This window comes from Podarcis filfolensis, assembly GCF_964270895.1.
Source record: "Podarcis filfolensis genome assembly, chromosome: 6".
In the NCBI taxonomy this organism is placed as follows: domain Eukaryota; kingdom Metazoa; phylum Chordata; class Lepidosauria; order Squamata; family Lacertidae; genus Podarcis; species Podarcis filfolensis.
Genome location: NC_139609.1, coordinates 33,815,694 through 33,840,336, shown reverse-complemented (window position 1 = coordinate 33,840,336; position 24,643 = coordinate 33,815,694). Strand labels below are relative to the sequence as shown.

The 24,643-nt window shown below is 38.5% G+C and overlaps 1 protein-coding gene across 1 annotated transcript in view; it reads right to left on the bottom strand.

Annotated features, from left to right (window-relative positions):
* Positions 1 to 22,959, bottom strand: part of LOC310765655 (vitellogenin-1-like) — a 34,403-nt gene extending 11,444 nt beyond the window's left edge. Inside the window, exons 1-19 of the mRNA XM_083620894.1 lie at positions 22,804 to 22,959; positions 21,627 to 21,769; positions 20,087 to 20,338; positions 17,529 to 17,690; positions 16,268 to 16,428; positions 15,067 to 15,214; positions 14,776 to 14,936; positions 14,497 to 14,662; positions 12,911 to 13,036; positions 11,466 to 11,675; positions 10,489 to 10,706; positions 10,290 to 10,387; positions 7,672 to 7,796; positions 6,915 to 6,986; positions 6,031 to 6,150; positions 5,600 to 5,786; positions 4,909 to 5,002; positions 4,584 to 4,769; positions 735 to 870 (exon numbers count right to left, since the gene is read on the bottom strand). Coding sequence (XP_083477020.1) covers positions 735 to 870; positions 4,584 to 4,769; positions 4,909 to 5,002; positions 5,600 to 5,786; positions 6,031 to 6,150; positions 6,915 to 6,986; positions 7,672 to 7,796; positions 10,290 to 10,387; positions 10,489 to 10,706; positions 11,466 to 11,675; positions 12,911 to 13,036; positions 14,497 to 14,662; positions 14,776 to 14,936; positions 15,067 to 15,214; positions 16,268 to 16,428; positions 17,529 to 17,690; positions 20,087 to 20,260 — 2,544 coding nt within the window. The 5' untranslated portion in view covers positions 20,261 to 20,338; positions 21,627 to 21,769; positions 22,804 to 22,959. The remainder of the gene's footprint in view (positions 1 to 734; positions 871 to 4,583; positions 4,770 to 4,908; positions 5,003 to 5,599; positions 5,787 to 6,030; positions 6,151 to 6,914; positions 6,987 to 7,671; positions 7,797 to 10,289; positions 10,388 to 10,488; positions 10,707 to 11,465; positions 11,676 to 12,910; positions 13,037 to 14,496; positions 14,663 to 14,775; positions 14,937 to 15,066; positions 15,215 to 16,267; positions 16,429 to 17,528; positions 17,691 to 20,086; positions 20,339 to 21,626; positions 21,770 to 22,803) is intronic.
* Positions 22,960 to 24,643: the final 1,684 nt, after the last annotated feature.

Sequence of the window (24,643 nt, the reverse complement as noted above, 5' to 3'; positions counted from 1 at the left end):
AGTTGGAACGCTGCATATATAAACATGGCATCTTGACCAATGGTTAAGGGAAGCCCTAATATTTAATAGGGGGGAAATACAGGATGATTTCCAGTGCGAAGTAATGTATGTCCACTGATTTCAATAGGTCTGCTCTAATTTACGTTAGGGTTTTGCGCTCAGCCTTTCAGGACTTAACATCTTTAGTTGCATCAATTTACATCCTGCTTCAAGAGTGTAAGTTACATCCACTACACCATTAAAACTACATCCCAGAGCTGTCAGGCACAGTAGGATTTATCATAGCTAAGTTTATTTAGATCAAGGCCACTACTTATTTACTTGACACTGAGAACTGCAATTATGTTCTTCATTGACACGATAAGATACCTGTTCTCTACCTATTACACCCCAGTTTTAAATCCCCCCAGAATCCTGAAATAAAATACATGATTAAACTTCTGATTGTAATGGGAATTTGTCTTTAATTAATAACAAATAAATGCTTTATGGTAGCTATAGTGCTTTTATGACTGCTAAATTTATATTTGTACCAGTAGGTCAGTTTTTACACTTTCCTGGGAGTAGGTCTCATTGAGATATATACTTCTCAGTATATGTGTATAGGACTGAACTGTAAATGTTTTATTGGGGGGGGGGGACACATTAAAAATAGCTCACACAACTTCTTTTCTATGTAAAAGAAACATTTCTCAAGCAAAAAAAAGTACACACAAAAATCTAATATGGGTTACCCTTCTTTCATTCCGTTGTTCTGCTGACTCAAAGGAGCCTCTTATTATTTTAGACACAGTTTGAGGGACGAAAAGTGGAGTTGACTTGGTAGCAGGTGCCTCTTCAAGGTTGCGAGTGATAACAGATGTCATAGCACTGTTGGATAAACAGAGGGGGGAAATGCTGTGTTAGAAGCACAAATATGTTTAAAAAGATCTGGGTTGTGCCTTGTAGTATGGACTTGATCACACATGGAGTTCCTTGCAAATTGCTCTATAAATTGTACCTAGGCAACCCAAATGCCTAGGTACAATTTTGACTAGGCAAAAATGACTAGGCAGCCATGACTAGTCATATTTTAAAACAAAATCAAGTTAGTGTCATCTATTTTGGTTGGCCATTTTCAGACTTCAACTTAAAGGCAGTATTTCATGCTCACTGCTCCTAATTTTCTACTAAAGTTAAAAACATAACAAACAAACAAACAAACAATGCACAAGCCACTGACATAGTTTCAATCCCAGCACTGGAATTTAATCAATATCCTAGCTGCTAAAGTGATGGGTTTCTGTTCTGTCTGGGACACTGCTGCAGAAAGGACACACTTCAAAATATAAGGAAGTCAAAAGCTCTGGTACAATGATATGTTTTCCATGGGGCAGTTAGACACAAAGGTATTTCCTGTGTCATAGGATCTCTGTTAAAAACGTAGCCCTTGTCATGGGTTACTTGTGTGCAATGAACAAGCACGGTGAAAGGGGTTGTGGGGCATGTTCCATCCTGCCCCCAAGCTGGTGTGTCGTTTAGTACAGTGGACAAAAAAAAAAAAAAAAAAAAAAGAACAAAGGAAACCATTCAGGGGAGAAAATCTTAATTGATCAATCTATCAATCAGTTAAAGCCACAAATCTCAATAGCAAAAACATTACGTTGTTATTTCTGGTGCATAGAAATATAGCTAGGATATTTTACCATGGTTGATAGGCTGAGCCTTCAGTCTGCAGTGTGATGTTCACTGGATTAGCTTAGCCTAACTCACTGGCTTATTAGTCACATAAAATAAAATAAAAACTATTGCTATGAATGTGATCAGGTGATACTACATTATCATTCCTTTGAGTCAGTCAGCTGACATGAGCAATTTGCTTCCAAGCAAACTACTGCTTTTCCACATCCCACAGATTAACTCAGAAGCAAGTCTTACTAAATCCAGTGAGTTTGATTCCAAGGGAGGTGGGCATGAAGATTGCATCCTGTGCTGTAAAACACTAGCAGTATATCTACTCAACAGCATTTTAACAAACTATTTTCTCTAAGCTGCTGGTAGTCCAATCATATTTATGATGTAGGCATTACATTTCTAACTACATGGCTTCAAAATGCATTAAAACACACACACACACACACGTTCCGTTGTTAGTATTTCACGGAAGCAACTGATATTGTCGCCTGGGGGTTGTTTTGCGAACACAGATGGGTGGAAGTGACCTGCCTGGCTGTGAACTGAGAGGTGGTCGGTGTTCCCATGTTGAGAATAATGGGCTTCACACTCTGTGAGGGAAGCCTAAGAACACCTAATCTACTTTATTTGAAAGGCGGATTTGCATTCCTTTTATCTTTCTCTCTCTTCCTCTTGTCGGTGCCTGCAGTGCTGAGGGTACTGTAGAGAACATGCAAGTTGTGCTTCACATGGAGCCCTTCAGTCAAGTCAAAATAAATAAATGACACCTTATCACCCACAGGCTTTGTTTTCTGTTCAAGTTCTCTGTTTCAGATTAAGGGCATGACAGCTGCACCCCACACTAAGCTTAGCTAGAACCTTCAGGAATTTTTTATTTCTTTTATTAAGAAAAGGGACAAAAAATATTCTCACAGACAAGCTGAGGGGATGAAAGAAATTACAAATCAACTTGCATTTTAAGATGGCTCATCTGGGCAGAATAGATTAAAAGGAAGTGGCTTTCACTTGATTCACATTTAATAATTTAAACCGTCACCAAACTACGGTTTGTATCTCCAGGCAGAAATAGTTGGCATCACTCCCCCACCCTAATCTTTCTCTCAGTATTGTTATTTTTTTTTTAACCCAATAGTCTACATTTGCCACTGAACTGAATGATCAGTTCTTCCCCACTGAATATAAGAGAGAGCCAATAAATTTAGTGGTAACACAGGTGTCACATATTGTTTTCTGCAGAAATCAGCTGCCTGATCCAGCTCTAGCACAAGAATGGGTGGAGGAAAGTTACAAGGAACTTTCTAAAGGTTCCAGACAGGTCCCTGGTGAGCACAGGGAGCCACAACAAATCATGTGACTGGGCAGAAGGCTCCTTACTCGTAAGGAGGTCACTGTTCATTGACTGCAACATCAGCATATGACGTTCTTGATTGAGAAGAGCAATCAGAGATCAAATGCCATGAGAACATCTTAAAGCCCACTTTTTTCAAGCAATGGCCACTCCCACCATCAGATCAGAGTGATCAAACGATGTGATACTAAACATCTTCCACTCATTCCTTGTGTTAGGATACTTGCACCGCTTCTTAATTAACTACTGAGTAATCAAGGCTAAAGGGGCCAGTCTTCTAACCGATTCTGCCAGACTTATGCATCCATACAAATTCCATAGGCCAACATGCAAAATTGTTAGGAGGGATTGGGGAATGTTGGATAATACTGGAGCAAGTAGGAAGGTTTGACAAGGGGGAAAAAAATAGGTAGAAGGCACATGTACCAGCATGTGAGGATAAGTAGAAAGTACAAGGACTGTGAGGACAAGAAAAAAGAATAATGCCCTTCAAAATGGAAGTGTCCTTCCTAACGATTTTTATTTGTGCCATTCTATACAATGTAGCACCAAAGAAAAATAAAAATTAAATCTTCTCCCAGCTTTCACCAAAAAGAAAAATGAAAAACAATTAATCCTCTAAGGATGCATAATCAATCACATTTGTGATCAGCCATGCAAATAATTTACATATGTGAAGTGAAGCTATTTTTATTGGCCTTGCTCATAAGTATTTTAAAAACTGGAATGCAGGTAGTACTATGTATATTTTTCAACAACTTGTCACTGAAATGTAGGCTATATTTTGGACAATGCACTCTGGAGGCTTTCCAATATTTCTGCTTTAATCTTCAGATTTAGGTTTTCCACAAGTTTTATATGCTCATTCTTCCTCTTGATGTTATGTAGAAAACTGTAATTTTAAGTTTATTCATTTGTTGGCTCACCAAATAATGCAAAAATACGTTGCTTGGTAAGGTTTTGAAATACTTTCTGTTTACACAGTTTATGCCATTCGCTTTAACTTTACTAGTACTCAGATTTTTGTGTTTTTTGTGGGTTTTTTTTTAAATGTCAAAGGCCATTATGAATTCTAATGGGAAGTTTGTCACCTAGATAAATAGACAACAGATACCAATATTGATCTACCTTGCAACACTGTTGTATTGACTGTAAAAGAAAGCCCCAGTATATTTACATGTTAAAGTAACAATTAATAATGTCATTAGAGATGAGGGGAAAATTGTATAGTATATAAACCTTACAATACGGTTTCAAAAATCCAATTATAGGATTATTCTGTGCAATCTAATTATCTATGAAAAAGCTTATGTCAAACATTTTAAACATATTTCGTGATCTTCAAGCATTTAAAGCTGATTTTTAATTTAAAGCACTCTCTTTCAACTCTGTGAATCTCAACTTGACACCTCCATAAATTTGATTGGAGTGTTTAACTTTAAAATAAGTCAATTGCACTAGATAATATAAAATAATTAACTCCAGAGATCAAGTACTAATTATAAAATGTATTGCGGGAGAAAGGGGGGAGGGGTGTTCTACCAATTTTCGCTACCCCTACCTGAAAGACATGAGTTCAGTTTCCTCTCTGCATGGTGGAAGTTCAAGTTTGAAGGTCTTTTCCTTAATGTTCATAGAGACATCAACGTTCACAGGGATATTGGTGACCATTTTGACATTCTCTTGTATTATAGCCTGGAATTCAGGGACAACGATTCCCATCGTCACGAGCATATCTTTGTTCATGCTAAAAATGAAAAAAACCAAACAAACCCATTATAGTGATGTTATGGCAAATATACGTTAAAGAGTTTACGAATACCGAGGGCACATTTGCACCACTTGAATTGCATCTCGTCATTTTATGTATCAATGAGTCTATTTACCTGACAGACAATCTGGTTTTCAGTTTCATATCGATGTTAAGCAAGTCAGGCAAACTCAAATGTGATGTCGGCTCGGGACTCATGGATAATTGAACTGTTTAAAAGCAAGCAAATAAAACAAATGCATGCTATAAAATAATTATTATGCAAAATGTGATATATAAAAATGCAATTATTTTGTTTCTATTTTGATATTATTTTGATAAAGGGATAAATTTGCCCTGAGCACTGCTATTTGTCTCACAGTTAATAATGGGGGAAAACTGTAACCCTGGAATGCTTATTTAATCCCTCCCCCCCAGCATCTTTTATTCTAAATATATTTGAAACCCAGTCATTTCCAACTCAATGTGCTTGGGAACACAGTCTTAGGGATACCTCACGTTACATTTTTTGTCCTTATATATTTTTCCTGTACCACTTTAATGAGGTGCTACCATTCTCATGGTAAAACCCAAGACCGGGAGTCCTAGGGAGTCAGCTATACAGCTGCAAATGAAACGTTTTAAGTGTGTTGTAAAGAGTAATATACAAATGTGACTCTAGATGGTGACAGTGAGCTATGGCAAATTTAATGTATTTTTCAAAACTTTTTTTAAAAAAAACATTTTCGTGGCATTTTTTATACATGTGTAGATACCACCCTAGTTAATCACTGTTCTTGGTAGTTGATAAATTTCTATTGCCTTACCGTTTCCATTAACTGATGTGTGAGTAAAATGAACCAAGTTTATTTGAAGTGGAAGTCCAGTGCATGTAGGCACAACACCGTAGATTTCTGCAGATACTAAATTGTTTTCCCACTGCATGTTTGGATGATTTTTAAGGCCATCTGCAGAATCTTTTATCCAGGGGAGAGGCATTTTGCCATGGAATATCTGCAAAGAAAGTTTGCGGTGATTAAACAAAGAGAACGAGAATATCACATGCTTCACGTCACTGTTCCTTTCATAGGAAAAAGAGGTTGCCAGTGCAATAGTAACTAATGCTGAAAAGTTATAATTGCACCCAATTGAATCCTGAAAGCAATCACGTTCAAGAGCCTAGAAGAAGAAGAAGAAGAAGAAGAAGAAGAAGAAAATATAATTTATATCTAAACAACATGCAAGTCAAAAGAGGCACCTGCAATGCATCCTGGATCACATCAGGAGTGAGCTCCAAATACGCGATTTCTTGGCGTGCTAATTTGAGATATAGTCCTCCAAAAGTTGGGTCGTGTCCTCCTTTTTTCTGATCGAAGGGCTGTGTGATAAGCAATAGAAACGTACTGAAATTTTTATTGTTTTGTTTGTTTATTATTTTAAGAAATGATGGTGTACCTGTTTTTTTGCAACACATGTGTTTGCAATGTTCAGGGTGGCTTAAAACACTCAAACAAAACAACAGGGAAATCTAATGGTGATTAAACAACCAACAACAACAGAATTAAATTGAAGGTGAAACCAAAATGATTCGGGAGGGGGAATCAGCTACAAAAGAATCCTCATTCTGGCAGGTCAAATGTCTTCTTGAATGAAACAAATAAATAAGCTAGGCTGTGAAAAGGAACGAGAGGCACACCCTGAGCTAGGGAATCTCACGATTTGGGGAAAATTCAACTAGGCCTTTGGCCAATTAACATTCTGCAGCCTTTAAAATGTGTTTGGGGGTGAATTATTGCTTTGTTGTTTCTGTTTTAACTCTTTATTTGTGCTTTTCTCTTCTATTTTTGTATTGTGAACTGCCCTGAGCTCTTTTCCGAAGGGCGGTGTATAAATCCAATAAATGAATCAATAAATAGATTCAGAAAAGGTAAGCACATCCCAAGCATCTAGCACATCCCAACCAGCCATGCCTTGCTTGGATATGGGTACCAATGGGACACAGAGAAGAGCATCTCTATCAAATTTTATGGACTGGGCATGCTGGTATGGCAGGTATCATGTGCCTAAATGATTTTGGGCCTTAAACAGACATAGCATTTGTAGGAATAACACATTACGAGGTTTATTATGCTGCCCACTTACCAAGTCATGGAGCCTTCCTTCTGCATATGCCCTTTCAAAAAGGCGAGATAGTCCTATACTCTTAACGCCGACCTGTGTTGAAAGGGGGTGTATGAAATAGTTAAAAGGGCTTTCTATGTTTTATATAAATCAGAGCAGTTTCAGAATATTTTAAACAATTAAGAACTATGTTTCAGTCACTTGCTTTTAATACATTTATGAAGGCTGGTTGAGCATGAGTTAACTTAAACCATTATAGGCAAAAGTTGTAATTTGTTAACAACAACAACAACAACAACAACAACAACAACAACAACAACAACAATTTATTATTTATATCCCAGCCACTCTGGGCGGCTCCCAACTGAATATTAAAAACACAATGCAGCATTAAACATTAAAAACTTCCCTAAACAGGGCTGCCCTCAGATGTCTTTTAAAAGTAAGATAGTTGCTTATTGCCTTGACATCTGATGGGAGGGCATTCCACAGGGCAGGTGCCACTACCAAGAAGACCCTCTGCCGGGTTTCCTGTAACCTCACTTCTCGCAGTGAGGGAAGCGCCAGAAGGCCTTTGGAGCTGGACCTCAGCACCTGGGCTGAATGATGGGGGTGGAGACATCATGTAAGGATGATCTGCCCCCTTCTTATCAAAGCTTAGTGTATGGAATGCTCATGCTATAGAAACAAGCCAGACTCAAATGAATTTTGTAAGAAAATAGATTCAAGGTCTAACAGTACAGGCCTAATGGAATTTATAATGGACAGCATCTGTTACCTCTACAAGATCAGAGGAGACGCCAAGGATGTTCGCCCTGGTTTTGAACATGGTAAACAATGGGAGGATATTTCCTTCTTTGCCTATGCTGACAACCTCAGCTCTCAAACCAGCCATAAGTCGTTCTGAAAAGGGAGATAAAACAAGTAATAAGGCCGGTTGGTCCTTCAAACTGCATAATAATATGAATTTAATTTCCTAATTGTTTAATGTGAAAACAGCATCTTATGAAAAAGCGAAGAAACTCCGTGTACAAGACCAGCTGCATAACAAAAATAAGCTACTGTGTCTGTGTACTGTGATTTGGGCTTGGCACTCTCTCTACATTTGACCAGTTCTTCTGGAAGGGGGAGAGGGAGCAAGACTTTATAGAACATGTTGGAGGAGAGCACTTCCTATGCATATGGAAGGTCACCGATTCTCTGTTATTTCCAGTTGGTTTTTTTTAAAAAAATGTTGTTATCATGACTGGGAAATATCCCCATCCCTGGTTTAAATCAATGGGCAGATTCTAGATGTTTCATGGAATTGTAGATCGAGTTGGAAGAGACCCCAAGGGTCATCTAATCCCACCCCCTGCAATGTCCACACTTCATTGGCCAACAATATCTGGAGGAAGCTATGTTGCCTATGCCTCACCTAAAGAAACACAGAAAAGTGACTCTTTTTGTAGTGTGAATAGACACACAAGAAAGATGTTATGACAGACATAGGGCTGTCAAAATGGTAGACCCATGCTCTCCACCCTTCTCTTATAATGCCCAATGTGACTTTTTGTGTGTGTGTGATTTATTTCCCTCCTCTATATGACTGCATGACATCAAGCAGGGAGTTTCAATATATCCCCCTCAGCTATGCTAGCTTGAATGCAAAAGTGAAATGCAAGCCATTCTGTTGCTGAACTACTTGTTCTCTATGTAGGCTGTCACAAAACAGTGCTGGGATGCGATGAAAGGGAAAGAATATATTTTATATAGCATTTCACCCTTGCTGCGGCTTACTTGATAATTAACTTTTACTGAAAAAGGAGTGCCATTTGATTTGGCGTTTCAACATGTATTGCTAGACATGTTAAGCTTCCTAAAAGTAATTTGTCGCAGCAATCTGTATCTTAACATCTGTCTTTAACAGGACACCATGCCACCTCTATGAAACTGTTAGCAAAGGTGGCAAATGTCTTTTGGTTTCTTATCATTTTCAGTATGTTATATGTGACTGATGGGAGTTGTGGTCCAGTGGCATCTGGAGGATGCAACATTGGCTACTCCTGCTCTGGAGATACTAATAGAATATTAGTAATTTCTAATAGATTTTTCGTGCTATGATATCAGTTTAGCTAATATCCAAATATGGTCATCAACAGTTACCAGCAGTTTATGCCACTTTAAGCGCTCTACTTAAATTTATAGTGCATGAAAAAAACTGAGCAAGGACTAAGGAGATAAATCTCACTCCTTTAACTTTTAAAATAGTATATGACAATAAAGATGCTTTGGAGGGAAGAAAATTTCATATACCATGAAATTATTTTATCTCTTCAAGAGCTCCCTACATACCTCTGTGAAGTAGTAGGTCTGTATATCCTAGTCATGTTCATGGTACTTATTTTTATTATGAAACTGATTTCATGGTCATGTAAAAGTCACGAGGCACAGCAGTAACCTAAGGCACTGTGCAAAAATCTAACTTCGCATTTTCTGAAATTTTCATGAAATATTTGTCATTAGCTTTTCAAGTGTACTAATAAGTTACACAACTATTAAATGAGCCTATATTATTTTTATTAAGTTATGTACGATATTGAGTTTGTTTGTAGGGTGGTTGTTGTTTAAAAATATTTCCCCAGGGATATGCAGAAAAACTCTAGGATTTTCATGGTTCTTTAAGAATGGAGCCACTTAAATCATATAATGTAAAACTTTGACTTGCCTGAAAATAACATGACATTTTGCCCTAGAATACACAAGGTGTGTTATCTTGTTCTCCCTCCAAACAACCAGTAAATGTATCATTGGTATTACATTATTAATAGGAGGATGAAGTAAAAAAAAATACAGTGGTACCTCGGTTTTCGAATGTAATCCATTCCGGAAGACCGTCCGTGTTCCGAAACGTTCGAATACCGAAAACTCAAAGCGGAAAACTCAAAACAGAAAACTCAATACAGAAGTCGCATTTCATGTTCAACTTCCGAGGCACGTTCAAAAATCAAAGCATTTACTTCCAGGTTTACGGTGTTCGAAAACTTCAACGTTCGCCAATGGAGACGTTCGAAAACCGAGGTACCACTGTATAACATAGGTTTGTGGCATAAAAAGCAAATGTACCCCCCCTTAAAATATGAGTCAAAATGCTTATAGGTTCTAGTTTAGGGATGAGAGAACATTTTGGTTTTGCAGACTGCACACCGCCCTGCCCAATGCATACTTTCCTCCCCAGGTCTTTCCCTGTGCTTTCTGAGCTAGTCACATGACAAGACATGGCTGATTTCTTTCTGGTTCTTGAAACAAACAGCTTTTACTCTTGAAACAACAGGTTCATCTTTTTAATATTTTAAGCAATCACTATTATTCTGGGAGGAATAAATAGTATCTGGGGAAAAAACACATGTCTCTTACCACTGTGAAGACCAAAGAAGTAAACCATGCTGTGGCGATAGCTAGGCCGTTGAATCTTGACGCTCAGTACTTTAAGTGCCACTCTGCAGGCAGAAGCCCTGAATAAAGCAAATTAACCAACAATGTTCACATTTACTACTGCTGTTTGCTGTGCACTGCTCCTTTTAAAAAGAAATCATTTTTAAAAAATTATACTTACATCTCTTGGCAGTCAGGAGCTCTGCAAGTGGCTGCTTCACGTATAAGAGTTAACAGGAAATATTTCACTTCTGACATGGGTGTCTCTGATGCATAATTAGTCATTGCCATCAATGAAGGGAGAGCTGGTAGGGATTCCATATAAACCATGGCAGCACATTTTCGAGTTTCGGGTTCTATCTTGTTGTCCATGACGATTGGAACAGTAAGTGCTTCCACCTGTGCAACATAGATTGAAAATATAAATTTTGCACTCTTATTTTTCTCCTTCCCACAATGACTTTGGCTCACAGCTCAAAAAGCTTGTAAATGCTAAGCAGGCATTCTGACTTTTCTTCTTTGAACCACGGCAGCCAGCCCCAACTTCCACACCATACAAAATTCAGTGGCTTGCAATATTATGTAAGGGACTTCTGTTAAAACAAGATGGAGCTTTCCAAGCAATTATCTGCAATGTAACTTTCCTGATTCCTGCTTTTCAGAATAACATGCCCAGGCAAGATTTAGGCCCTTCTCCTTCTCTGCGTTTTGAGAACAGAGCCTCTAAAGGCCTGCTCCTAGAAAAATCTGCCACTTGAGAAAATGCAAAGCCATATTTTCTGTTGGTGTGTTTTTGCTTGTACAGAAGAAAGACACATTTGGATTGAATAAAGCACCCATTGGCAACGTGAGTGACTTGCACATTATCTGCTGCCTCAACTGTTTAAAGCAATATATCACACACCGCTCTCTCACTGTAAAAACCCCCCATGAGTTTCAATTCTGTACATAATGGTATACATATCTACACAGACAGGGGCTGAATCCTCCCCCGCTTGGACATTTATTCCCTACCTGTACCTAATGCAACTGGTCTTTGAGAAATAATGTATCACCATGATCAATTAGCATTAGGGGAAAAAAAGATATTCCTAACAGCTCTATAATGTTGTTGAAAAAAACCCACAAGTTCCCCACAAAAATGCCATGCCTTCTTACCCGTGCAGGATACTTCTCGACAAGGCCTCTTAGAGCTAGGATGGCAGCGCAAGGATGCAGGGAGTCAGGAGAAGAAATGAGAGCTGCAAAGGTCTTCATGATGGGCTTCTCAATGATGACATGTCCCACATTTGCTAAGGCCTTCAGTACCAGCATTTGTCCATCTACGTCGGATGTACGTTTTGCTTTAATTGCAAAATCATTCAAAGGCTGTTTTAGGGGGAAAAAGTGGTTTCAAAATTAGCCGCAAAATAGTTGCTTTAAAAAAGATATGATTTGAATCTTGAATTGATATTGGGGACAGCTTTATGAACAGCCTGTGATCTCAAGTTAGACATGAGTAGGTTTGACAGGGGTTGCCCATCAGCATGTTGCAGGTCTCAATAATCTTGGCCAAGTACCATATGCATAGCCAGTGCAGGTCTTTCAGAATAGGTGTTATGCACTGTCAATAGGGCATCCCCTCCAATAGTCTTTCTGAAGCATTCTGCATTAGCTATAGGTTCTGGACCAACCTCAATAAAGCACCTCACAGAGTGCATTGCAGTAATTCAATATGGATGTTATGAATGCCTGGACTACCATATTAAAGCCATCCCAAAGCAGGAACAGCCAGAAATATTGCACCAGCTCTAGTGAAAAAGATGAATACAGGAGCACCCCCCCAAAAAAGCTCTTTCAGAGGGATGTACAAGCCCATCCAGAACAAGCTGCACCTCCTTGACTAATACAAAAATCAGGACATAATTATCCTTTGGATATCACATTTCTCAAAATATTTCTTTACAAATTTTGGCTCAAAAAAACTTAGAAAATGCCAATTTTAGGTTTGAATACGTACATTAAAATGAAATGCATATTTAAAAATGCATTAAATATTTAAATATTATTTGTGTGGATATTTTTTAATCAAATAATAATGTGGAAACAGGATGGAAAGGACATAGAAAGTAACGCAGAATTGCCATGGACCAGAAATAGACTGACCTGCCCATGCTTAATGTTAAGATAACCTGGAACAAATGACTAGATATGTGTTGCTATTGCTTTCAGTGAGGAGTGAATGATACTTAGTTTAAACATTTTCAAAGAATTTACAGTAATAATTACTTTATAGCAGTATTATATGATTATTTGAATGATCGATTAAGCAAATAATATGTAAAGATTCTGAGAACTACTGAGACAAGTATACCATGGTAGTGTACTGCTAATAATAATTCCACCTCCCACACCTTATTTTTATTTCAAATTGAAGACAGTAATCCTGAACTCACTGAAACTAGCAGCAAAAAATCTCATTTTTTTCAATGTGTTGCAATTTCCTCTAAAGACTGTGCTCAACACACGCATCTTAACTTGTAGGCTAATAATAATAGGCCAACTTAAGCACCTTATATTGTTAGTCTTTAAACATGAAATGTCATTGAAACATGGCACAATACCTTGATGTATTTGTCAGGGCAGGTTTCTGAGGAAGAACAGTATTTTTTAACAACAGTTCCATAGGCAAGGCAGGTAAAGCTGCGGTAGAAACTTCTGGGGCCTTTGAGGGCATCTGTCACAATTGCCTATTGAGAGAAAAGTTGGTCATTGAAACATACAGAAAACAAATTATTCATCTCATTTTAACATATGCATCAATTAAATCAGGTCTGAATGCATTTCAGACTAAACGAGAAAAAATAGCCGAAAGCATAACAATTGCTGGGAGTGTATAAAGTGATTGATAGTGTTCCAAGAGTTTCAAATGTATATCATCTCAGTAGTTTTGCAACTGTTTATCCAAGTAAGACAGCATTATTCCTCCTATATTATAAATGTGTGGCTGATACACAATGGGCTTGCCAAGGGAGAAGTAATGGCTCATCACAGTGGAGGTAAAATTTGAACTGGGGAACTCCAGCTCAGTTTCATAGCCCCTAAGAACACTAGCCTTCAGGAGGCCAACAATTTCTCAGAGACTCGACTAAATGGGTTGTCTCCAACTAAGTCAAACTCAGAGTAGGACCATTAAATGCACTTCATTTATCATGATGAACTTGTCCAGTGATTTCAGTGGATCTATCTGGGTATGACTATAGCACCCAATAAAATTAACTTAAGTACAAATAGCATCCTTGATGCCCACAGCATTTCAGAGACCTGAGTTAAGGGGAACCCATAAGATGGGCCTCCAGAGCTATCAATCATCTGCACTGCAACAATAATAGCCATAGCCATAGGATCTTGACTTGCTTGCCAAAGGAATTGCCATTTTAAAAGGACCATACATAACCGGTATGCATATAGGTTAGATTTTATTTGCCTCATAGTCTCTGACACACACCTTTGTATATTGACCTAACCTGTATTTCCTCCACTATGAATTTAAAATTAAATATTAATAGGGTTTTTTTGTCCGGCAGATGTGTGGTTACACAGCTCTGTTACCGGATATTGAGGGAAAACCAATGAAATCATACTTAGAATAGACCCACTGAACTCCGTGTGGACCAAAATTACTTCTGTCTGACTTCAGTGGGTCTACTTTGTGTACCAGTAGCTTTGGATATCACTTATTATTCAGAATTTGCTCCGGTTTAAGTGGCTTGTGGCACTTGGGGAGACGATGGATGTCTGAGGTGGTTACCAAACTGGTGTGTTTCAGGGTTTTAAAAACTGTTGCCCCCATGGAAATTGTCGCCTCTTGGGACTTGGCCAGAGCTGCTCAAAGGCACGAAAAACAAGAACTTAGATCAAGAAGAGCCAACATGGTGCCCTCCACATGTTGATGGATCCAGCTCCTATTAGTCCTAGCCAGCATGGCTGGTGGTCAGGGATGGTGGGAGTTGCAGTCCAGCAACATCTGGAGGATACAATGATGGAACAATGCTTGTTTGAAGTCTTCAGGATGCCTAGGTTGTAGGAACTGCCAAATTTTAAAGTCGCATGCACTTATTCTTGCAAACCCCCCGCCGCCCAAAAAGATCAATTCAGAGAAAGCCAACATCAGCAAACAAAAAACCCCGTAATGCAAGATGTATTTTACCATAGCTGTTTCTAGGATTTCTGGAGATGGAGTGCAGGTATGAAAGAAGGTAACAAATGCCATTGTTGCTTCAATCCTGCTGATTTCTCTCTGATCAAACCTATGTTTCAAGAATCTAAGTGCATCTGGAGTACCAGCAGCAGCAGCTAGTTGTACGATGAGGTGTCTACAAGAAAAGAAGCAGCAATCAAGTCTGAGCTCTGATCACTTTAATTTAGATCTTATTCAATTATGCTTTTCAAGCATGAAAAGCATAACACACTTCCTCTGTTATCTTACCTGAGTGTTGGCTCATTGGCGTGTTTTCTAAAGAGCGAATCTAAATATTTTGTATCGTTCATGTCACGCACAAGTTCGATAGCCTGCAGGTATTTAATTGCACCATCTCTTGGAAACTTTGCATTTGGGTGTCCTGCCAAATACTGCAATCTTTCCTCAATCTGTTGGATAGATTTTTTTTAAAAAAATAAAAATAAAAAAGAGAGCATTGTCAGGTATTGTTTAACGCCTCAGGCAAAGAACACTGGTATGTTGCAAAGTTCCATTTGCATTACCATTTTTAAAACTTACTTCTCTCTCTACGTTGTTGCTCTTTATCAATGGAATAGGAAGAGGAGGAAGTTCATAATTAAACCTGTAGGTAAGTGAGCCCCATCTCTTCAAGTCAGAAGGGACATGTGGCAAGTGGCCATGCATATCGATGAATACCATTTTAAGCCTAGTGTGGAAAGACCCAATGAAATTTAGTGAGCAAATAGTAAATACAGAAAGCTGTTTTTTTGTCTCTTGGCTTTGCAATAATAATAATAATAATAATAATAATAATAATAATAATAATAAATAATAATAATAATAATAATTTTCCTTTTGCAGCAGAAAAAAACAGGACTAAACTATATAGCAAATATAGTATGCAAATTTAAAATGCTTCTTTACTTGAAGGTGGATCTGACCTTTGGATTATGAAGATTTGCTGCATCTAAACACATAATGGGTAATACTCAGTCTTAGTCATATCTGTCGACTTCTACAAACTTTTGCATATTCATTTCAATGGGTGTACTGTTCTTTTAAAGAAACCCTTGTTTATTTATTAATATGAAACACAGTCCTAAAAAAGGGAAGCAGGCATATCAAGTACAAGAGAACTACCCCTATCCCTCCAAAAGAAGACATTCAGGAGAAAATCAGTGCAGCGTCCCCAATCCAGATTAGGAGCTTGTTCCAGATTGGGGCATCAGGGCTCCTTTTTCTCCAAAATAAAACCAGGCAAGCTAAGCACATGTTTAAACATGAACTGCTATCACATGTACTTTGGCCTGAAGAGATTTTTTCACTACTGTACTGTGATTTTCCAGGATTCTCCTATTCACTGGGCTTCCACGCTTTAAATTAGTGTATACCTTTTAAAAAATCAAATTATATTTGTTATGGTTTTTATATGTGTGCATATGTTTCAGATTTATAGCTAACCATGACACTCCAGGGAAATCCATACGTTTATGAAATGAAATGCTGGTAGATATTGAGACTACTCTTAAGGAGTTTGACTAGGTATTTTGGGATGATGAATTTAGGGTTGCCATTTTTTTATTTTTCATTAGGAAACCCACAAAATGGTCGAGCTTTTTGTTTAGGAACCTAACTCAAAAATAGTGAAAACCCGAAAACCAGTACATGTCAGGAATTTTCCTGACATATGGCAAGCCTAACAAATTGATAAATTGAAAAGCATTTGTAAAAAGGGAGCAGTTATACAAAGGTACGGTACCTGGCCTCCATGATGCCTGTTGTTCCACTAAGCTCATTGAATGGTGCGAACTCACGGATTTCCACACCTTCGACCTGCATAATCGTTCTCTCGTTGTCTCCCTTTTGTGCATCCCTAAATCTGTACTTGAATGTAGCTGAGCCTTGGAAAGGTTTGACTTTCTGTATGAAAACAGGCAGCGGCAAGTCATATATTAGAATTTTTAACATAATCATAGCAAGTCCAGAAATCATCACACATAGGGTTGCACCCAATGCTGGGTCCATGCAGAGCAGACACATGGAACGTAATGGGCCCACGGCTAATTTATGCCCATTCATTTCAATTGGTCCAATCTGATGAGGAGAACTTGTTTGGATACAACCAGTGCGTTCAGGGATGTGTATTGCTGGCACCTCTCTTTTTTTGGTTAATAAGTGTGACACTTATATTAACAACTTCATGATGAGTACCAGCATTTTGTTCTAGAAAAAAGCACTGGATACAACCCAATCAATATTATTTTACATTAGCAATCTCTACTGTTGCGTTTGGCAGCTAGCAGGCCACAGAATCTATCCAGGCACCTGATGCCCAATAGATCTCTATTGGATTGCTTGGTCAAGTGATTGGGTGGGGAGGAGAGAGAGAGAGAGAGAGAGAGAGAGAGAAGGAGAAAGAAAAGAACAAATGGATTGTCCTATCAGAAAATAATATTGTTTCTGAGCTCCCCCCACCCCTTCTCCCTCTGCTCTCCACCCCACCAGCCATTTTGAAGAAAAAAGGTGGAGATGAAAAAAATGGTGCAAAGTAAATTATATGTAACATGGCCACCTGGGTCTAGAACCCAACATGGGGGTGGGTCACTGACAAGGGTCCTCTAGACCTCTTTCTCCTCTTCACCTTTGCAACCAACTTGACTGCCTCCCTCTGTGGTTTATGCTTTCCAACTCAGGCATGAATGGCACATGCAAACAGCTGCATAGATTGGTTGCAGTGCAATGCAACATTGCGAGTGCTCTACATGGAAACCCATGTGTGTCTAACTACATGGTACCAGCAATTTTACCACATCATTGCCCCCACCCCCACCCACCGAGCAGCTTGTGATGGCATGTTAAAACTGCTTGAACAGAATGGCAAATCTCGCAAATGAATGACTTGCAACAGAGGTCAGCATCCATGCAACTGTCTGCAAATGAACAACCAATCGTGGATCTTCTTGCAAATGTGAACAGGACCACAGATGATATATTTATATACACACAACCCCCATACTAACCTGTTGACAGGCTTCACATGGAGTAACATGCGACGCACCAAAGATCTTGAAAGCAGCATTGTCACAGTCGTTTAAGTCCATGGACTTGGTCATGAAGATCTCATCGGCTTTTACAGCATTTTGAACAAGGTATGTTGTATTGCACCTTCCCCAAATACTATTCTGTAAAACGAATAAATAAATCAGATTGGCAGGTTCATTGAGAGAATATTGGTCTTCTTGTGAAATTGCTCTAACTCTAACTCCTTTAATGAACCTCTCAGTTTTTCTTATATCCTTCACTCCCTTCCCCTTACACACATTTCTCGTCAAAAATTCCAACACAGGTTTCTACTGAAAGATCACTGGCAAACCCCGACGGACTTCAGTGAAGCCATGGCTTGTCGCACTGGGAAGTTCTTTATTCAGTTCCAATTAGGGCTTATTGTATATGAAGGATAATTTGAAAATTTTAATAAAAAATGTGGTGAAATAATTTGATCAGTCAGAATGAAACCTCAAAAGCAAGAGATTTCAGAGTCAGGGCTGGCTCTTTGCCCCTAAAAATCCCATTACACCTAATCTACAACTCACACAATCCTCTGTTAGAATCCTTAGAAGCAGATGTGCCATGAAAGCAGCAATAATTAAGCACCACTGAAGAACTGAGGAACCTTAACTCTCTTTTCTTACATTAGCAGGTTTCACTCAGATCTATAACATCACGACATGATTTTGTATTCATTAGAAGTGCAATATCAGTATATGCGTGGAGTTTTTACCAAGTTTGAATACTGTTTTTCAAAGTGTTTCAAGTCTGGAGTGCCTTCCATATGTCTTATGCTCGGCCGTTAGCTAATGAGCAAATTTGCACCCTGCAAATCAGATCAGTCTCACAAACTAGGAACTCAACATTAAATGAAAGGATGGGGGAAGAGCTTGCACTGGAAGAACATGCCGGCACTTTATGCAGTTCAAAAGGTGTGACGTTTGGCCTTTGAAGTATTTCCCACACTTGCCCCTTCCCAAAACAAGCTTCTTGTGGGTGAGTAACCATAAGTAGGGACATCACATTGGCCACACAGAACACCTTGGCAAGCTGTGATCACAGTTATTTAAGTCATTAGGCTTGATCATTAAAATCTCATTGCCTACTCCTCCTCGAACTGTTTATCAGGTGATATAAATGATAATAAGCTACTTAATGCTGATATCATGCAACAAAATAAAAAATAATCTCTAAAACTGTACAGCTAACCTTGGTATCACCTGGTTTGCCTGCATTAAGTCAAAAGGATTTAAATGGAAGGAATTCAAAATTGGTAACCAAAATAACAAAGGACCTGGATCAAACCACTCTGAGAAAAAGGCTACAACATTTGGGGCTTTTTAGTTAAGAAAAAGGCAAGTAATTTTTTTGGGGGGAGGCGCGGCATTATGCATTCCATTATGCATTGACATGGAAAGAGAGAATTTTTTATCCCACTTTTACAATATGAGAATCTGAGGCAAATCTGAATGATGACAGATTCAGGAGAGACAAAAGGAATAACTTTTCCCCACAGTACATAGGATCAGGTAACAGATGTCACATGCCATTGTCTGATGCCTACTTAGGGCAATGGGAAGTGTGGAGAAAAAATGGGATGGCTGTAAAACTAGGCACAATGTGATACAGGGACAGAATATTGGTCGCAGTTTCCAAACCAATTTCCTAAATTAAATATTACTGTATTAAAGTATTTGTTTTCTAAATTAAAGCAACCCTATTCTAAATTTCATACCAAAAAATAATTTCAAACGTTTTCAAATATCAACATCTGAATCAAAATTGGCTTGATTAATGTAAATATGGGACTGTGGAAGTGAAATTAACTGTAGTCTGTAGTCGGGATTTCAATATGAGCCAAATTACAATTTAACACAGTGTAGTCCTGACATCACTTTATTGCAAGCTTATCCCCAAGGCAGTTTTAACTTGGACAGATTTATTTTGTAGGAGATTAGGTATTCTAAAGGTAATCTGATAATCTGCAACTGCAAATAGAAATTATGGTGTGTGTGTGTGTGTGTGTGTGTGTGTGTGTGTGGAATGACCACATCATTTGATCATTATGATCTAAACCAGAGCTAAGAAGTTTATCTGTTGACTCCAATTCATTCTTTGAATTCAAGTGCATGAGCCTCATTTTAGGGATGGAAGTTTGACTCCTGCTTATTTCTAAATATTTATAATCCATATTGGTCTATTAACTTTGTTGTGGTATTGGAGGAATATGAAGTAGTTAATGTCAACAGCGATGTGCTGGTTCAAATATGAGCTACAAACTCAGCAAGTAGCCTTAAGTAAGACACATTCGTTCAGTTTACAGCTGCTCCCCACCCACCTGCAAACTATTATATTGAAATAAACTGGCCATCTTACAGCTATTGAAAGGACTGCTGATAAAATGTACGTGAAGTTCTTTGAAATTCTCAGCAGTAGAGAGAATACCAATAAAAATAACATATAATTGTAAGTGCCTGGTGTGAAAATAAAAGCCACAGTACTACAGATGCAACAGAAATTAAAAGTTCACCTCTCTTAAATTGTAGCTTTTCTGGTCTAGCTTCATGGAATATTGCAGGTTGTTCAGAAGTCCTTTGTAGACACCAAGTTTATATTCTGAGAAGTGTCCTGAAGCCATGATGTCATCAACAAAGCCTTTCCTGTGGCGAAATGTAACTATGCCAGGTAAGTCTTCCTCAAACATCTTGGTCAGCTTGGATGACTGCTTGAAGTCCTGGTGTGGCTGGATGCCATTGAGCTCAAGCACTTCAACGCTATGAAGCTGTCGCACACACACAAAAAGAGTAAATTTCATGTTATTTTCCACCTCCCTTTAGAATCCATTTAGGTTATTTAAACGGCAGTCTTCAAAACCACACCTTCTCAAAACCACACAAATTAGAGCTTAAATGTTTTCCGCCTAGCATCTATTTCACCACATGTAAACTACACATTCATGTTAATGACAGGACTTCATTATTACATGTGTAAGAATCTTTTTACTGTATCTAAGGCTAGCCATTTGAAGTCGGAAGCCTAAAAGAATACTGAAGTGACGCTAACGAAGCCATTTTAGTATCACTGACTTGACCTTTAAGAGTTTTCAAGAACACTACAAGTGAAGACAAATGTAGTATGATAATAGGATCCTTCCCCTTTCCCAAGAGGCCAGTTTTGTCCTGGGCTGACAGGCTGATCAGCTAACCAAAGCAGTCTTGCTGCTTCCTCCTGTTCCTTAGTTCTCTCACTTGCCACCACTCCTATTGCAGCTTCTTGCATCTCTACCATCTGGGGGAAGTTAGCAATGGTACAGACATTCAGGTCTATGGAATGGAAATGGCGTTGTCTTAGACCCTTTGCTACAGACATTATGTAAACAGGGTTACGTCTGACACCAGGACAGGATGACAGGGAACAATGGGTTCTGCTGCAAACCTATGGTTTCTTTCTCTTTCTCACTCCTCCCCTTTTTCCCTTTTTTCCCTTTCCCCCCCTTTTTCCCCTTTTTTCCCTTTCTCACTCCTCCCCTGCAATTTCAGTAGGAAAAGGCAGCAAAGGTTTTCATGCTGCATTCGTTATTTTTAAAAGATATTTAAATGTCACCAGATTGCTCAAAATATGCAGAGTGGTGCATAGAATATCATTTGCGGTCTGCAGGTACTGAAGTAGCCACATGAAATTAAGAATTGTCAATATTCAATGACATCCCACTTTGTTAGAAAATGCATTAGTCTTTGTTTATTAGTTACAACCTCCATTTGATTAAATAATTTTCAAGGCATCACAGTTTGAGAACAATTGAATTGATGCCACAATAAAATTATTGTGCATCTGAAATTACATCCTATTGTCTTTTTGACCACTAAGCAGAATAAATCCTTCAAGCCTGAGTTTGGCTTGAGCTGACTGAGAATTGCCTGGTAATGTGTGAAAAGGAATTTCGGTCATCGCATAAATAATAATGTTAGGTAAAGTCTATGAAAGTTGCATGACAAAATTGAATTATTTCCCCCTCAACTTTAAAAACTCACAGAGAAAGTTAACTTTCAAGACTGAAAAAGTTCCCTTACCTGTAGAACTTTACGGTCTGGTGCAATTTGGCCAATGGCAATTTTACATTTTAATTTCAGTCCAGAGCTTCCTGCACCTTTTCCTGGGAGTCTGATCGTGTTTTGAAATTCGACTGCATATGTGGCAACATCACCTTCAGTTTCTGGAGGGAGGGAAATCCAAAGAAATATTATAGGCAACATGTGAAAAATATCACGTCAAATATTTCTAAAACTGCCAAACAGCTTTCAAAATTGCGTACTTCTTTTTTAGATACTTACGTTTTTGTTGCTGACAACCTGAAAGATAAAAAATAAAGTTAAATGCATTTGTTCCATGAATATTTGTACTTCATGTTTTTTTGGGGAATACATAGGCATGAAATCTTTGTAAACTGCCTAGAGGTTTTATTTACAGTTAAGCATCTTCCAAATTGTGCCAAAAAAAGAGTTGTTTTTTTTAAAAATGTTGTTTTATTCATGCAAACCTTTTAGGTATTTTCCATTTACTGAAAAGAATTTTAAGTTCACACTCAGTCATACTCAGAGAAGACCAGACACATTGAAATTAGTGGATGTGACTAAGGTACTGTACTTTTCCGTGTATAAGGCTAGGTTTTTTTCTTTAAAAATTATGTTAAGAAAAGGGGGGTCACCTTATACATGGGGCAATTTCCTCCCATTTTCTTAATTTGGAGCCCCCCAAAATAGGGGGCGTCTTATACACAGGGGTGTCTTATACTCGGAAAAATACATTATATCCATTGATTTTAATAGGTCTGCTCTGAGACAGACTTAACTGAATACCACCCACTGATTTCAATGGGTCTGAGTTGGAATGAGCCAGAATGAACCACATCCCATTATTTGCTATAATAGAGAGCTATGAAACAAGCACCGTACAGTGGTACCTCAGGTTAAGAACCTAATTCGTTCTGGAGGTCCGTTCTTAACCTGAAACTGTTCTTAACCTGAAGCACCACTTTAGCTAATGGGGCCTCCTGCTGCTGCAGCACCGCCGTTGTGCGATTTCTGTTCTCACCCGGAAGCAAAGTTCTTAACTCGAGGTACTATTTATGGGTTAGCGGAATTTGTAACCTGAAGTGTCTGTAAACCAAAGTACCACTGTACTGTTTTACATTTGAAATTTCTATAACACTTTCCCCCCCAACATTTCTGACAGATAGTACATCTATACTTACCCACAAGGGTCAATGCCAGTGCTAGAATTAAGGCCTTCATCATGGATGAGGAAGGTACAGCTGAATGGGTTGCTGCCACTTTTATAGTGAGGGATATTCGGTCACATGATTATCTTGGACATCTTTTTTGATGAACCAGCATATTTTGGGTACATTATTGATTGACCAAGCAAACAAACATTGCTTGGGTCAGAAAGAGATATTACAAAACCATGGCAGGACTTTGCTCAAATATATGTTTGATGTAAGCTAAGAAAGCAAAATTCTAATAAATTATAGTTATGGGAAATAAAATGGTACAGATTTAATAAAAACAGTCACATCTAAACTTAAAAAAGGAGAGGGGTGAGTTCAAAGCTATCTGTTTTGCTCGACTGATGTTAGTGCATATCATCAAATATGTTCCTTGGAAGATGCCCAGAGTAGCTGAGGCAACCTAGTAAGATGGCTAGGGCATAATAAATTTATGATTATGATTATGATTAAAAATATTATTCCTGTATCTACACACGCCAGGTTAATAATACTGGTGTGTGTGTGTGTGTGTGTGTGTCTGGATGCTTTTTGTATATGTCAGAAGTTAAAAACTTCAAATAATTCTGAGAGTTATTATTCATTACATAGGAACATGCCTTATACCGTAACAGCTGCTTATTGAGCTGAGAAGCAGAGAAAGAAGAAAGTTTCTCCAGCTGCTGATTGATTTAGAATATGAATGGAAGCCCACTGGGTTTCTGAAGCCCTTGAGTCTGAACTTGAGCTTCTATTTATTGGAGGGTCTATCCAGCAGCTGCCTCTCCTCTGTAATGATATTATTACATTTACTCAGAGTTGTGTCACCTATCTACAGGAATAATGAAGGCTGTTATTGCCGTGCAAGTTCACCTGAATTCTGCTGAGCATGTGAACCAGTCAGCTATGCAAAATAAAAAGGAAGCACATTTGCAGTGTATTATCAAGAGTGCTATTCAGCTTCGCAACAGCTATGCTCTGAAAGCATGAAAATTGCACGGATTGTTCAAAGATGGAGCTACTAGAGTGCCTCGTTGCTGGAGGTGAATGAGTGGACAGTGAAGGAAGGAAGTATAAAGAACACGAGGGGAAGATGTGAAAACATGGAGTAAAACTTTGGGAAGCATCTAAAAATCAATAACTATAATTTGGATTATAATTTGGTCTTTTTATGTTAGTTTTTTATTTTAATTGGATTATGATTGGATATATTAATTTGATGTTTTTTATCGGAAAATTAACAAAAATGATAAAAAATAAAAATAAAACATGTGCAGGCAAACTAAGGCCCGGGGGCCGGATCCGGCCCAATCACCTTCTACATCCAGCCCGTGGATGGTCTGGGAATCAGTGTGTTTTTACATAAGTAGAATGTGTGCTTTTATTTAAAATGCATCTCTGGGTTATTTGTGGGGCATAGGAATTCGTTCATTCTCTCCCCCCCCCAAATATAGTCCAGCCCCCAACAAGGTATGAGGGATGGTGGACCGGCCCCCTGCTGAAAAAGTTTGCTGACCCCTGATCTAAAAGTAGCTAACTCTGTGATACCCCTCTTAGATTTATGGTGACAAGCATCCTTTCAACTGGGGATGGGAACAGGGGTAGACAAATGCCCCATGATGTGTCTCATTCCTCTCTGCTACTGCGATTGAGTACTGCTCTGTGTCGTGTTCACAGTGTGGCTTGGAGCTCCAGGCACTCCCTCTATTTTGCTCCCAACATGATTCTCCCCACACCAAGATATGCAAAATGTGAGCGCCTACCAACTCCATGCCCTATGGCGTTGTTAATGCAGTGCTTCTCTTCACATGTTCTTGCCGCACC